The 14,034-nt window shown below is 33.2% G+C and overlaps 1 protein-coding gene across 1 annotated transcript; it reads right to left on the reverse strand.

Annotated features, from left to right (window-relative positions):
• Positions 1-138: 138 nt before the first annotated feature.
• On the reverse strand, positions 139-13,795 carry LOC129926000 (uncharacterized). Its single transcript, XM_056027620.1, has 4 exons — positions 7,828-13,795; positions 4,514-4,611; positions 3,078-3,274; positions 139-2,965 (listed from the first exon to the last, which is right to left on the reverse strand). Exons 1-4 carry the CDS (start codon positions 8,183-8,185, stop codon positions 2,689-2,691), a joined length of 930 nt encoding a protein of 309 aa, XP_055883595.1. The 5' UTR covers positions 8,186-13,795; the 3' UTR covers positions 139-2,688.
• Positions 13,796-14,034: the final 239 nt, after the last annotated feature.

The following is a 14,034-nucleotide window of genomic DNA, read 5'->3' on the forward strand; positions in this document are numbered from 1 at the left end:
GCGAACTTTAGTTTACAACAAGAGTCTAACATCTTTTTCATCATTTGTTTCACACTCTAACTAAGAGATGCTAATATTTCAAACAGTATTTGATTATTGAGTATCAAACATAAATAGATTAAAACGAAAAACCGATAATGTTGTATACACGTTTATTAAAAAACAACATTAAAACACCACATAATCAAACCAATAATATAATTGCTAACTTTATGACAATATAACTATATATAATTTTATAACTATAACAATAGAGATATGGACGCGTATATATATATATATATATATATATATATATATATATATATATATATATATATATATATATATATATATAATACGCAGAACTTAAAATCTCTCAAACCCTAGATCTAATTCAACACTGAAATGATACAAAAATACGTTTTATACTTTAACATATGAACATAGTAAATATTGTCCATTTATTTAATATTTAGATAGAATTAGACTAAAGCATTTTCTATAGCATTTTAAAATACATTCGTTTGCTATAGTTGCAAACCGTGTTGACATACATGAGACTCTATATGGGTGATGTTAAATATTCCAACCTAAACATTATAAATAAGCTTTTTAATCCTTAAATTCAATCTTTAACTTAGAAATCAAAAATGTTTAGTGAAAGTAGATGTATTTTCTTTAATTTAAACCATTGAATCAAAGTTTAATTTAAGTCGAAAACTATATTAGACTCTAGATCTAGTTCTCAATATCGATTAGCTATTTTAATAGCAACATTCATACAATTTTTATATTCACGAATTCACTTTACTTATAACGTTATTATTGGAAAATTATTTGAAAAGGCAACTTTAATTAACAAACCAAAATATTAAACAATGTTTTAAATTTTCGCTAAGACAGCTAAGTGTATACTCGTGTACAATAAATAAAATACTCTACATTAAAAAGAAACATTCAAATTACATTTTAGCTTGTTTGGGCATTCGCATGAATATTTATTTAAGATATTAAAAATTGCAGTGAAAAAAAAAACAATTCCATGAGTGTATGCTTAGCTTGTCAGTTTCTTTCAAACATATCTTATATGTATACTTTCCTTATCTGTGCGTGTATAAGTCCATCCTACATCTCTATTATATCCAGTTTTACCAGGCTGAAGTAAATGGGATTGACTGACTACTCAGACTACATAGTGGTTTTTTAATGTTTACATTAAATTTATGAAGACATAGATGCTGAGGTACTAGGGGATCCAGAACTTTTGAGTAAACCCTAACCCTATGTATAAACGCATTTCCACACACATATATGAGAATAAAAAAGCAGTGTTTCTCAATCTAAGGCAAAAAATACAAATAACAAAAAACAGTCATGTTGGTGTCTTTTCTCTTGACAGTTAGGGGGCCTGGGGAAGCTCTGCAAGCTTCCCTCTGGGGGTACGGTGCTAAGCCACGACGCCAACCGTTCTATTGCATTCTCATCTTCAGAAACGCATTCTCCTGATATCACTATGCACCCCATTTTAAAATGCAGATCATTGGGGGCAAGGGGCCGATCCTGAAGTGTGACTGACAATTGATGCACAAGTGACGTAAGTATATCTTTATTATAGGTATTTATCGTAATATTATCTTCATGTTAAGCGAGACCTCTTATTGTAGTCTTGTTTTGGTCAGCATAAGACATCAACAGAACGATGGTTAAACGCTAAAAAATATCTAATTTTCAAGAACCTTTTGAATAATTTTGTACTTAAATAATATTCATATATGAATTTGTAGGTCCTTTCTTACTTTGCAAATACAACCAAGTTGTTCCTTGTAAAGATAAGATACCCCACAGATTTAGATTAAGGCTTTGAGGATCGCCGCCGAAAAAAAATATATTCGAAAACTAATATTTTTTTTTTAAAAGTTCATTTTAAGTGATACACTTGTCCAATGGACCTGTTTGTAACTTCGTTTTGCTATAGAACTATGATTCGATGCTCTGGACAAACAAATTTCGGAAAACGGAGGAGAAATGAAGTAGACCAATCAGATTCTACTCTGAATTTGTTGCATTGTTAGGTCCTCAAGCATAAATTTGTGAGTTATAGTACCAAATGTATTTATGCAATAGAAAAATATCAGATAAGTAAAGGTTTTAAAAAAATGAGACAATGAAAAAAAAAATTTCGATTCAGAAATCATCTCAATTGTTACTATTATACTGAAAATTTTCATAGGAATTCTACATTTTCCAAAACAAAGTCTTTCTTACTTATGATAAATTCATGTGCAATTACATTAACTCTGTCGCCATATTTGACTATTCTGTTTTAAAACGTCATGCTTTTGTCTGAAATGGGGCGTTTGAGTGAAAATGATTATAGAGTAAGAGTCTTCGCTCCTTTTTTAAATTTCTGTTCATGATTGTATTTTGCATTAAAGAATAGGGGTGTGACGACTCGATATAAGAATTTAATTTATAGCATATATGAATTATATTAGTGACATTTTTTTAAATTTCTTAACTAAAATACACAAGACAAAGTATTAGTTTGTACGATTGGGCGGAGGGCGATTGACATAATGTATAAATGGTTTCAAATATTAATAAGTAGCTTATATTATATAAATATTTAACTAATTCTGTTCACAAACTATGATTTCTTCATAAAACTAGGACAATTCAACCCCAACCCTCGATCCGCCAGTGTGCTTAGGAATATCTTTGTTTTTGACTAGGATCCAAAGGATTAGTTTCGTCTTGGTACGTTAGATTCAGGTATTGGTTTACCTGCTGACTTTTGTTTCTTAACTTTTTCGTTTTTTTGTCAGTGCTGCCTTTTTCAATATCTTCATTTCCTTCTAAATGGGAATTTCTTTCTCCAATACTTCTCTGATGAATAGATTCTTGTCTATTTCTCGCATTTTGGTTATTTTCTTCTCTTATCTCTTCAAATTGTTCTTTATATCTGTTAAGTTTTTCATTGAATCTGTTAAATTAAAACAAAAACAACTTACGAGTCACTTTGTAAATATATATTTATTTTGCTTATATATACTTATATATAAACATAATTGATAATTAACCTCTATAGAGCTTACTCTTCTGTTTCAAAGAATATATCACAGTCGCTGTCGCCTTTATAGAAGACTATTTTGAAGAGGTAAGGTAGTAAGCCAATAAAGCTTGTGAAGAACATTTGATTAGTAGGTGAAATAAACTCCCAAGTTCCAATATATATCACCAATATAATTATTATCACAATAAATGATGCCGCCAGGACGAGGTTAATTATTAACTGGGGAACAGAGATCAAATTTTGAAAAGTTTGATAAAAAAAATAACATGACAAACAACATCAACAATAATATATTTAAAAAAATGACAAAAATTATATTATACTTGAGAGCATTAAAAAAACACACACAACAGACAAAAGTAAGCTGAACAAATCCATTTAAACATATTTTTTGAAACGTCTTATTTTAAAATGTGTATAGATACAGTTAGGTTTAAAATTAAATGTTAATTTTTTTAGTGCAAGGTAGATAGCTCATTCACGTGTAAACATCCGATCGTCATCTAATATTGAATAGAAGCTCGTGCTTGATAACACTCGAGTAAATAAAAAAAAAACATCAACCATTCAGTACATTAATTAGTTATAAGGTTTGTGTAGAGATTTAGGTGATTGGAATTGAAAGGTAACCAGAGCATAGTAACATAATTAAATGTTAAGATTATATCAATGACTATATGCTAAAGTACACATTCTATTAAAGATGTGTGTACTTTTATAAATAATAAATAAAACTTTTGTAATGAATATGGTAATTAATTGTTTTCAACATTTTCTAAAAAAAATTGTTCTTACAAAAATGTTATTCAATTGTAACGTCTAGTTACCACCACCATGTGCAGAACAACTGTAAATAGTTTTTAAATAGTCACACAAAGTAAGCCTGTTCTATATTAATGTTTGAGAGGGAAGATATATAATATCATTGAACACCCCAGTACTGATCCGATTCTGCTTTTACCACAATATCATCTTATCCATCTTGCAGTAAGACCTTTTGATTAATTTTTTCATGATTATACATCACCATAATGCTTTATTTTTTCAAATCTAGATAATCCCAATGATCTATTTTACTGCTCTATGTGTTAAACCATAGAGCACTCCACTGCTCTGTTGCATCACACTGTATATGACTTGTTTGCTTTTTTTTTTCTTTTGATTCTTTAACGAAAGTTTCTTTTATGTTTACTTACATGAGCTTCAGACGTTTCCATATAAAAAATTAAAAGTGCTCAACCTTAACTCATACAGAGGCTGAGAGGGAGGAAGCACAAAGGGTTTGATCTCATAACATTTTACGAAGCGTTAATGACACTGCCAAAAACATATCCTAACATAAATTTACATCCTCAAGTCCTGCAACAGCAATCATTTTCGTTTAAAAGTTTTTAATTCAGATGCATAAGATTTTTAAATGCTAATCTAATAAAAATCAACTAACAAAATGCTTATTACCTTTTCATAACGTCGAAAGTGATAGACCAGTGAGTCTTTAACATAGATCTTTGTACCCTTTATAATAAAGGGAATGCAATTTTCAACTTCTAATTGTCCTTTAAAGTGAAAAAATTAAGGTACAAGCTAAATCAAGTCCACTCACCACACATCGAACAAATTAGCAAACTCAAATGATACAATGGTTATGTCCACAAACACCTTATCATACAATGATTATAACATCTCATTCCCACTATCCAATTAAATCACACCACAAGCATATCATGTCTACTTAAACCACACCACAAACATATCAACTCATCTCACCTGTCCCTTGACTTTTGTCGCAGGGGTACTGTGACAGTCCGACTAATCAAAGCCTTTTATTTTACCGGTCAGCAGCTGTTCTTAACTTTTACATGGTAAAGCCAGCTTTTCTTAGGACGATCCTTTCTTTCTCTATGCTTCCCTCACTTTACCTTGAAGGATGACTTTTGACTGTGAGTCATGTACACTATGACCAAACCAGCTCAATTTTGTCTTTTCAAGTACTGAGGAGTTCTTCCTTCTTGCCAGCCAGAGTGTTGACTTGTAAAAGTATAAATTCAGTAGTCTTCTCTTCCTGATAACTGAAACCCAGCATTTTTCTGTTGCATTTACTCTCAAAAGCTTGGATTTTACTTTCAGCCTGAGCATTTATTGTCCGATTTTCCTCAACCATATAGGAGTACACAGACTACTATCGAAACATATACAGTTTTAATTTTACTGGGAAGCTGATTTGACTCTATATTTTCCACAGTTTGGTTATGGCAGCTGAAGCTACGCTTAAACGAGCTTTTATCTTTGTTATTAATCCACCATCTCGTTTCGTTTGATCCTAATATTTAAATAAGTCGAATTCTTCTAATGTTTGGTCATTCAATTGTATGCAACTATCTCCACAACAGACTAATACTTTGCTCTTTTCGGCAATGATTTCTATACCAACTGCTCTAGGTGCAGCATCCAGTTTTGAGCTAAGATCTTGTACCTGGTCTACATCTTCTGCAATTAGGTCTATATCATCTACTGACCTCAGATTTGAAATAATCTCCCCACTTAAGGTCAACTCTCTCATCACTTGCCGCATGCTATCATGCCAAAATCCGGCCAAAAGCTTTCTTTTTGGAAGTTATGTACCGTACCAGTTTCTTGTGGTGTTGAATCATTTTTAATTTAACAGTAAAATGTGAAATATTTTCTCAACATTGCTTCTACCTGCTCTGAAGCCTGCCTGTCTTTCGGAATAGACCATCTCAGCTTTTCTCCTGAGTCTGTTAAGAATTATTCTTAATAATATCTTGCTTGCGTGACTAATCAGTATAATCGTATTATATTTTTCGGCACAGTTTCAAGTTTCCTTTCTTGGGAAATGGAATAATTGATGATTGGGTCAATTCTTTCTTTCGACTATGTTTTTTTTCGATCCATATGTTCTGGCATTTTGTCCTAAAATATTTAGTTATATGTGAGTCGTAATGTTTAAAATTTCTGACGACTTGCCAACTTTAAGTGATCTTATTGCTTCCTCTACACCTAACTCTAGAATCGGAGCTTAGCGAAGTTCTCTGTTATCTTAAAGTCTTTTGTTAAATAGAGTGTACATGAGATGTATCTCAAAATTCTACAGATCTTTGCAATATTCTGTCCACCTTGTAAGCACATCTGCTTCTTCTGTCAGAAGAGTTCCATCGTTGTTTCTAATCACCGTGGTTCTAACTTGTTTTGTGTTGGTTAAAACTTTTAATTAAATCGGCTAAAATTTTTTTCAGTAACCACATTCGATAGCAGCTTGAAAGTTAGCAAAAGCAAGGAAGCATGTAAAACATTAAAAGCTTTAACCAACTCAAACTTATCACGTCTAAAAAATCACAGATCACATATATCACGTCTAATTAAATCATACTACAAACATAACACCTTTTATTAAATTACATCTAACAATCTCACGTCTACTTAAATCACAAAACAAACAAATGAAGTCTTATCAAATCACAACACAAAAATATCATGTCTAGACAAATAACACCACAAACATATCACCTCTATACATATCACAACACACACTAATCATGCTCACAATTACTTCACCACACATTGATCATGTGTACAAACACTTAACCACATACTAAACATACTCACAAATTGTATGTAATATTTTCAATCAAATGACTTTATTCTTTTTTGTGGTAAATAATGGTAATGGTAAGAATATATATTGTTGTAAACCTGCCTTGAACCAGTACTTGTGGTGCGTACGAGCGCACTATTGAACAAGAACAGAAAAGACGCTAAGAGAGAGAAAAAAACAGTTTATCAAGTGATTGTGGAAAGTATGAATTGCTGGAAACTAAAGAGCGGTCTTTTGTGCTGTCTGAAGACTGTTGAAGACTGTAGTGGGGACCTGGAGCGAAGCGAGGAAGGCTGTCGTTGGTCCGTATTCAGGTGGGCTGATGAAAGGACTGGTTTAATTAGTAAAAAAGACTCTTAGAATGCAGAAGTTGTTTTGTGTTTGTTCTGGTAAATAAACACACTTATGTATTTACTGTAAAGCTTTGTTGAATTACCTGCCTTAGATGTTCACACTTGGTGTCAGAAGTGGGATTGGGCGACTCAACGGAGGTAGGATTTTATGTCATAATGACATATATGAAACGGATAGGCTTACTGAAGAAACTAATAGTAGAGCTCCAATGGCGACGCTTAAAACGGTTTGAAAGGAATAAAGACATAATGAAAGCACGTCATCGGTAGGCTCTGATTAATGAAGGGGAGGATCCGGAAACATACTTGTTTGAGGTGGATCCAGGTATTGGCGAGCTGCTATGAGCTTTGGTTTAATTAGTAACGAGACTCTTAGAATGCAGAGGGCTGTAATGTGTTTGTTCTGGTAAATAAACACACTTATTTATTTACTGTACAACTTTGTTGAGTTGCCTGCCTTAGATTTACAACAATATTATACCGATATATAAACATATATAAATATAAATAAATAAATAAACAAATATATATATATACACAGAGAGAATGAGAGAGAGAGAGATTTTTTTTCTTTGATGTTTTTGTATTTCCGTCTTCACACCGTTTTGTTTTGATAATATCATGATGTCTTCTTAATACAAAAACATCAAAGAAAATAAAATGAGCTAGTCAATTTCCATATCTTTCAACTACTAGGAGATTATATAAAATGTTAGAACATAATTTAATTACTTATTTAAAATTAATAAAGAATTAGTTTAAAGGTTTGATTGTTCATTAATGTAAAACATATAAAAGAACCTTACCATTTTTGAAATTCTTAGATGGCTTATTTCCATCATAAAAATGTAAATACGCTTCATTCAATTTGTTGTCTGAGATATTTTCCCAAATTTTTTCTGTAATTATCTTCAAACATCGTTCGTTTTTTTTCCTCAAACCACTTTCGTAATCTTGTACATAGACCAGAAAAGTTGCCAAACCAGATACAATAGTGTAGACAGACTCAACTTGGTACATTATGTAAGTTACTAATGTCACAACTACAAATGTTAGGGCAAAAGAAGGAATGGTAAAAATAAAGGATATCAAAATAATCAAGAAAGTCTTACAATTGCAGCTTTGGATCTGTTCTTTACATATTGAAGACCAAATAATAACCATTGGACTATTCAGACAAACAAGAATTATAAAGTGCCATGGTTTGTTATGACAAATAGTAACAGAACCATATTTAAACTTGTTACTTATGCAAAATAGCGTTAAAAAGAAGACAAATATTACAACTGAAAAAGTAACTATAAGACATATCCATATATTATCAGAAATATTGAAATAATTTTTGAAATAATAAGTAAACAGAACATCACAAGGAAAAATAAAAAAAAATGAAACAACAAACAATTTGCAGATTACATTGCAGGCGGAAGAATCCTGGGGAAAAAAGAGAAGCAAAAAATATATTACCAAAAAAGTTACATATAATATTTTTTAGTGGCCTCAGTAAGGGGTAAAGCCGATATTACTTTTGTACAAAATGTCCTTTTGTCCGTCCGTTTCACTCAGATCTTAAAAACTAGAAGAGAAATGAAGAATATCCTTTAACCATGCAATGCGACTTGCAAATGCGGGGACTATATATTTAAAAAAAAGCCTGAGGAAACACCCAGCCTACACTAAATACCAAGGATTTTAACGAAAAATCCATACGAACTCATGGCAGTTTCTTACAGGTCTGCCTGTGATAAGTCAGCTACTAGAAATAAAAAACAGACTAGCAGCAAAAACCTAAACCTTTTGCTACTCAACATTTTAGGCCTAAAAAACAAGACAACAGAACTCCAACACATACTCAAGAAGCATGATATACACATAGCGCTATTGCAAGATACAAGATGCTGCCCAAGAAAAAATAAACATCACAGGCTACACACAGTACAGATGCCTTTGCACCAAATGCCAGGGAATTATGACCCTCATAAGAAACGACACACAAGCCACAGTACAACAAATACAGAACAATACAGACATCGACACGCAGGAAATACTTCTTTGGAGAGGAGGAACAAAGTACACCATCAAAAACTACTATTGCCCACCATCATCAACAGCAGAAATAGACATACAACTACCACACTACACAAGGACAATAATAGCTGGCGACTTTAATGCACACACACCTTCCCTAGGCTACCCACACTACAACAAGCGTGGCAAAGAAATAGAGGATGTAACAAATGCCTCTAACCTACAACTTCTGCAAAACAAAACTACACCTCCAACTTTCCTCCACAGAGCACACAACACAACTAGTAGACCTGACCTAACTTTTATCTCTACAGACATTACTGACTCTTCTAAAATAACAGTACTTGAAGACATAGGTTGTGAACACAGGCCTATACTCTTCAATATTGGAACGCCAGGTAGATACCATTCCAGCAAAACAACTAGATGGAATTATAAAAAAGCTAACTGGGCAGCTTTTTCACAAGAAACAGACACAAGACTATCAAACATAATGGAGACAGACGTCAACTCAACCTACACAACTATAGTCTCCAACATCGTACAAGCTGCAAAACAAACAAACACATCCCTCGAGGCCAGGTTAAGAAATACAAACCTTTTTGGACACCTGAATTAGATAAATTAGTAAAAGAAAGAAACATGGCCAGGAAGACTATAGAAAAAAAACCCTACTAGAGAGAACAAGACAACGTACAACAAATTGACAGGGCTTATAAGATACAAAATTAAAACAGAAAAAAGAAAAAGTGGACCACAACATGTGAACAACTAGATCTAAACAAGGATGGTCGAAAGGCCTGGACCCTTCTGCACCGACTAGCAGGAAAGAAACAAATAACAAACCCCCAACCTATAAAAGGCACTGACGACATAATAACAGAAAACCTTAAAAAGGCTGAAACCTTCAATAAATATTTTGCCAGCATTAACAAGTCAAAGCCAAGAAAACAACTGGACCAGGCCTTCAGTAATATCTTAAAGAAAGAAGAAAAAGCTCCATCAGTCAACTGTCAGATCTTTGACACTTCCTTCACTCCACATGAGCTCAATACTGCCCTAAAAAGCCTCAAGTCAAGAAAATCCCCTGGACCCGATAAAATAACAAATGAAATGATCCGGGGACTAGGACCACAGGCCCAAAACTGTATACTTAACTTTATCAACCATACATGGATAAACTGGAGACATACCACAGGAATGGAGAACCGCAAACATAATACCCATTTTAAAGAAAAATAAACCACCTGGAGACCCAAAAAGTTACAGACCAATATCTCTAACATCCAACATTGGCCAAATGGCAGAGAAAATGATCAATAACAGACTTCATTGGTGGCTAGAAAGTACTTGCTCACTCCACAATGCACAAGCTGACTTCAGGAAAGCAAGTAGAACAGAAGACCACCTCTTTCGTTTTATCCAGGACACAGTAGAAGGGTTTCATGAAAACAACCACACTACAGCAGTATTTATAGATTTGCAGCAAACCTATGATAGAGTGTGGAGAAAAGGTCTATTTTTGAAGATGAAAAAAATAAATTGGCATCCATGGAAAAATGTACATCTGGATCAGAGCATTCTTAAAAAACAGAACCATCCAAACCCGATTCGAAGGTGCCATCTCTAGTAAAAAAACGTTTGGAAGAAGGACTACCACAAGGTTCAGTCCTTAGCTGCACTCTCTTTCTAATCTTCATGAATGACCTCCCAGCCCTCATTTCGGTCAATAACGCACTTTATGCAGACGACGTTTTAATTTGGACTACAGAGCAATATTCAGTGCTGACTAGATCCCAACTAAATAGAGCCCTCACAACTATCTCCACGAATTCAAAATTATGGAGAATGGAAATAAACAAAGAAAAGTCAGTTTATTCAATCTTTAGCCACAACAACAAAACAGCAAAAAGAAACTACATCCTAAAAATAGACTCACAGACAATAAATAAAGAAGAAAATACAACATATCCTGGTGTAAAACAGATTTAAAGCAGATTTAAAAGAAAATGCATCACAAAGATTAAACATACTAAAATACCTAGGAGGAACATCATGGAGAGCTGAAAAGAAAACCCTAAGAAAGTTACACACTGGATACGTCAGATCTGTAATGGATAACTGTCTCTCCATACAAGTAGCTGCCAACAAAACCTATCAATCATCATTAGACACAATCCAAAACCAAGCCTTGCGGCTAATTATTGGAGGTATGAGAACTACTCCCACAGCAGCCTGTGAAATAGACTCCAATATAAAACCTCTTAAGTTAAGGCGCAACAGAGCAGCATTAGAAGCTATTGAGAGATACAGAAGGTTGGAGGACGATCATCCAAATAAATTACTAACACAGAGAAATAGGAAAAACAACCAAAAAAAAAAGCAAAGGACTCTGATCCAACTTACTGACGAACTAGCCCTAAAACACCACCTACCCAATAACAGAGAAAAAATTACCAGATTTTCAAACATTACACCCGGACTAAACTACAAACAACCAACCATCAAAACACATTTACTAAATAACACCTTAACAAAAGAATCAAATCCACTGAAGCTATAAAAAACAGCTATCCATATTTATACATCGTCTTTCAAAGCCACCATCAATGCTGGTCTTGGTGCCTTCCTGGTTTCCCCAAAAATAAACACTTTGAGATAAGCGCACCCTTTGGCGATTACTGCTTAAACTTCCAAGCCGAAATTGAGGCAATTACCATAGCCCTACAGACAGTGGAAAACAAATTATATGAAAGAGTGCAACCACCATCAGATATTGTTGTCTTTATAGACTCCCAATCGATTCTGCAAGCACTTAACAGCAACACCTCAAACAGCCCAAGAGAGTTGACAATACTCATTGTGATAATCCATCAGATGATATCAAAATTAAATATCAATATCACACTACAGTGGATCCCTGGACACATTGGCATCATGGGAAATAAAAAGGCAGATAAGCTATCAAAGGTAGGTTCATTTATGGAACAACCAGATAGACTTGTTAACTACCTCACCCTAAGGTCAATGTTAGTCAACAATCACAAAGAGGAGTGGTTCAACCAATGAGCATCAGGAAACACAGGCAGAGCCATGTACAAAGAAATGACTACGCCTAACAAACTAGACAGTATTAACTTCCTCCCCCGCAAAGAACAATCTACAATTTTCCAACTAAGAACAGGACACACACCACTATTAAATTACCACATAAACAAAATAAACACCACACAACTTCCCCTTTCCAGACACTGCGCCCACCCCTTTCAAACCGTAAACCATATCCTCTTTGAATGCCCCTCCCTAATCCACCTTAGGCAAACCCCACTTCCACTACAGCCCAACATAACCAACACCCTGTACGGCTGTACTGAACAACTGAAGAAAACAGCACACTTTTTTTCCTTGGCACATTCTGCAAAAGAGCTCATAGCTCAGCAGCAATAAAGCTGGCTAGAAGAAGAAGAAGAAGAAGTTTTCTGATAGCAAACTGTTTAGTTTATAAAATTAATTATTCAAGATTTTTCATTAAACAAAAAACAATTCTAAAACAATTCATACATTTAAGGGAGGTAAAGTTACAATATGTTAACAAGGAAAGATAATTTATTTTTTGTATTTTCAGTATCACCAAGTCAAATATATTTTTTAAATGTACAAGAAATTTTTACAACAAATACAAAAAATATTTAACATTATTTTCTGATCAACTAGCTGATAAAATTAATAGAAAACATTTATATTCGTTTATAAAAGCTAAGATTGCATTTTGTATGTAAATATCACGCACATTTTTTATATGAACTTTTATTCAACAAATTTCGTGCAGCGGCAACACATTGTGCTATCCGGATGCTCTGAAAATTTGTAATAATCAGATATTTTTAAAATTCTTTATTTATTTTATTTATAAATCTTTCAATACAATCATATTAGAATTCGTTGCACCATTTTCTATAAACCCTCGTTAACTCTCTCATGTTAATAAAGACATTTTTAGTGTAACTAGCCCATTGTGACGTAATGGAATATTTTTCTTTGACGTCATATGGAGGTAATTCTTTAAATTAAAAGCTAAAATGACTCTGTACATCAATGTCTATAAACCCTAGACAACTTGATAGTATTGATAATGACATTTTTTATTCTAGCTAGGCCTTGTGAAGTATTGGATTTTTTTTCTTTTGATATCATATGGATTGAATTCTTCAAATGAAATGCAAAAAGATCTCAGTGTATTAATGCTTTTTAAAACTCGTCATATTTCTCGTATTAAAGAAGACATAATAGCTAGATTTAGATCACATCTAGATTTTTACACTAGATATAGATTTTTTTACACTAGATCTAGTTTTTTAAAACTAGATCTAGATTTATATTCTAATTAAAGTCATTGTAGATTCTAGATCTAGAATTTCCAGGTCTAGTTTAAAATTATATAGACAAGTTCAAGATTTATAATTTCAATTTCTAGACTTAAAGTATAGATTTTTTTTCCAAATGTCTAGATCAATTTTGTAATGTTACAATAAAATACTCAAACTAATCTACTACTTTTAATTAAATTAAATTTTGCCTTCAGTCTATTGATAGATAATGTAGGCACTAGCGGATCCAGAACTTTGGAGTGGGGGGGGGCGAATTTTTTTCAAACCCTAACCCTAACGCCCAGCAAACCCTAACCCTATGCATAAACGTGCGTACAGCGCGCGCACACACACACACACACACACACACACACATATATATATATATATATATATATATATATATATATATATATATATATATATCATTTCTCAACCTTCGGCGAAAAAAAAACAACTGGAGCAGAGCTATAAGGCGCCGACGACAAAAGTGTTTTCTTGTTTTTTTCACTGTAGAAACGTATTCTCCTGACAAGTACAGCTCATTATTCATCAATGGAGTTCGGGGCGAAGCCCCGACGCCAAAAGCGTTTTCTTGCATTCTTCACTGCAGAACCG

Source organism: Biomphalaria glabrata, chromosome 4 (genome assembly GCF_947242115.1).
Source record: "Biomphalaria glabrata chromosome 4, xgBioGlab47.1, whole genome shotgun sequence".
In the NCBI taxonomy this organism is placed as follows: domain Eukaryota; kingdom Metazoa; phylum Mollusca; class Gastropoda; family Planorbidae; genus Biomphalaria; species Biomphalaria glabrata.

Coding starts and splice junctions, on each gene's coding strand:
- LOC129926000 (XM_056027620.1), bottom strand. CDS start 8,185: ATGGTTATTATTTGGTCTTCAATATGTAAAGAACAGATCCAAAGCTGC. Junction 4,612..7,827: donor ATCTAAGAATTTCAAAAATG/GTAAGGTTCTTT, acceptor TTCACTTTAAAG/GACAATTAGAAGTTGAAAAT. Junction 3,275..4,513: donor ACTTTCGACGTTATGAAAAG/GTAATAAGCATT, acceptor TCTGTTCCCCAG/TTAATAATTAACCTCGTCCT.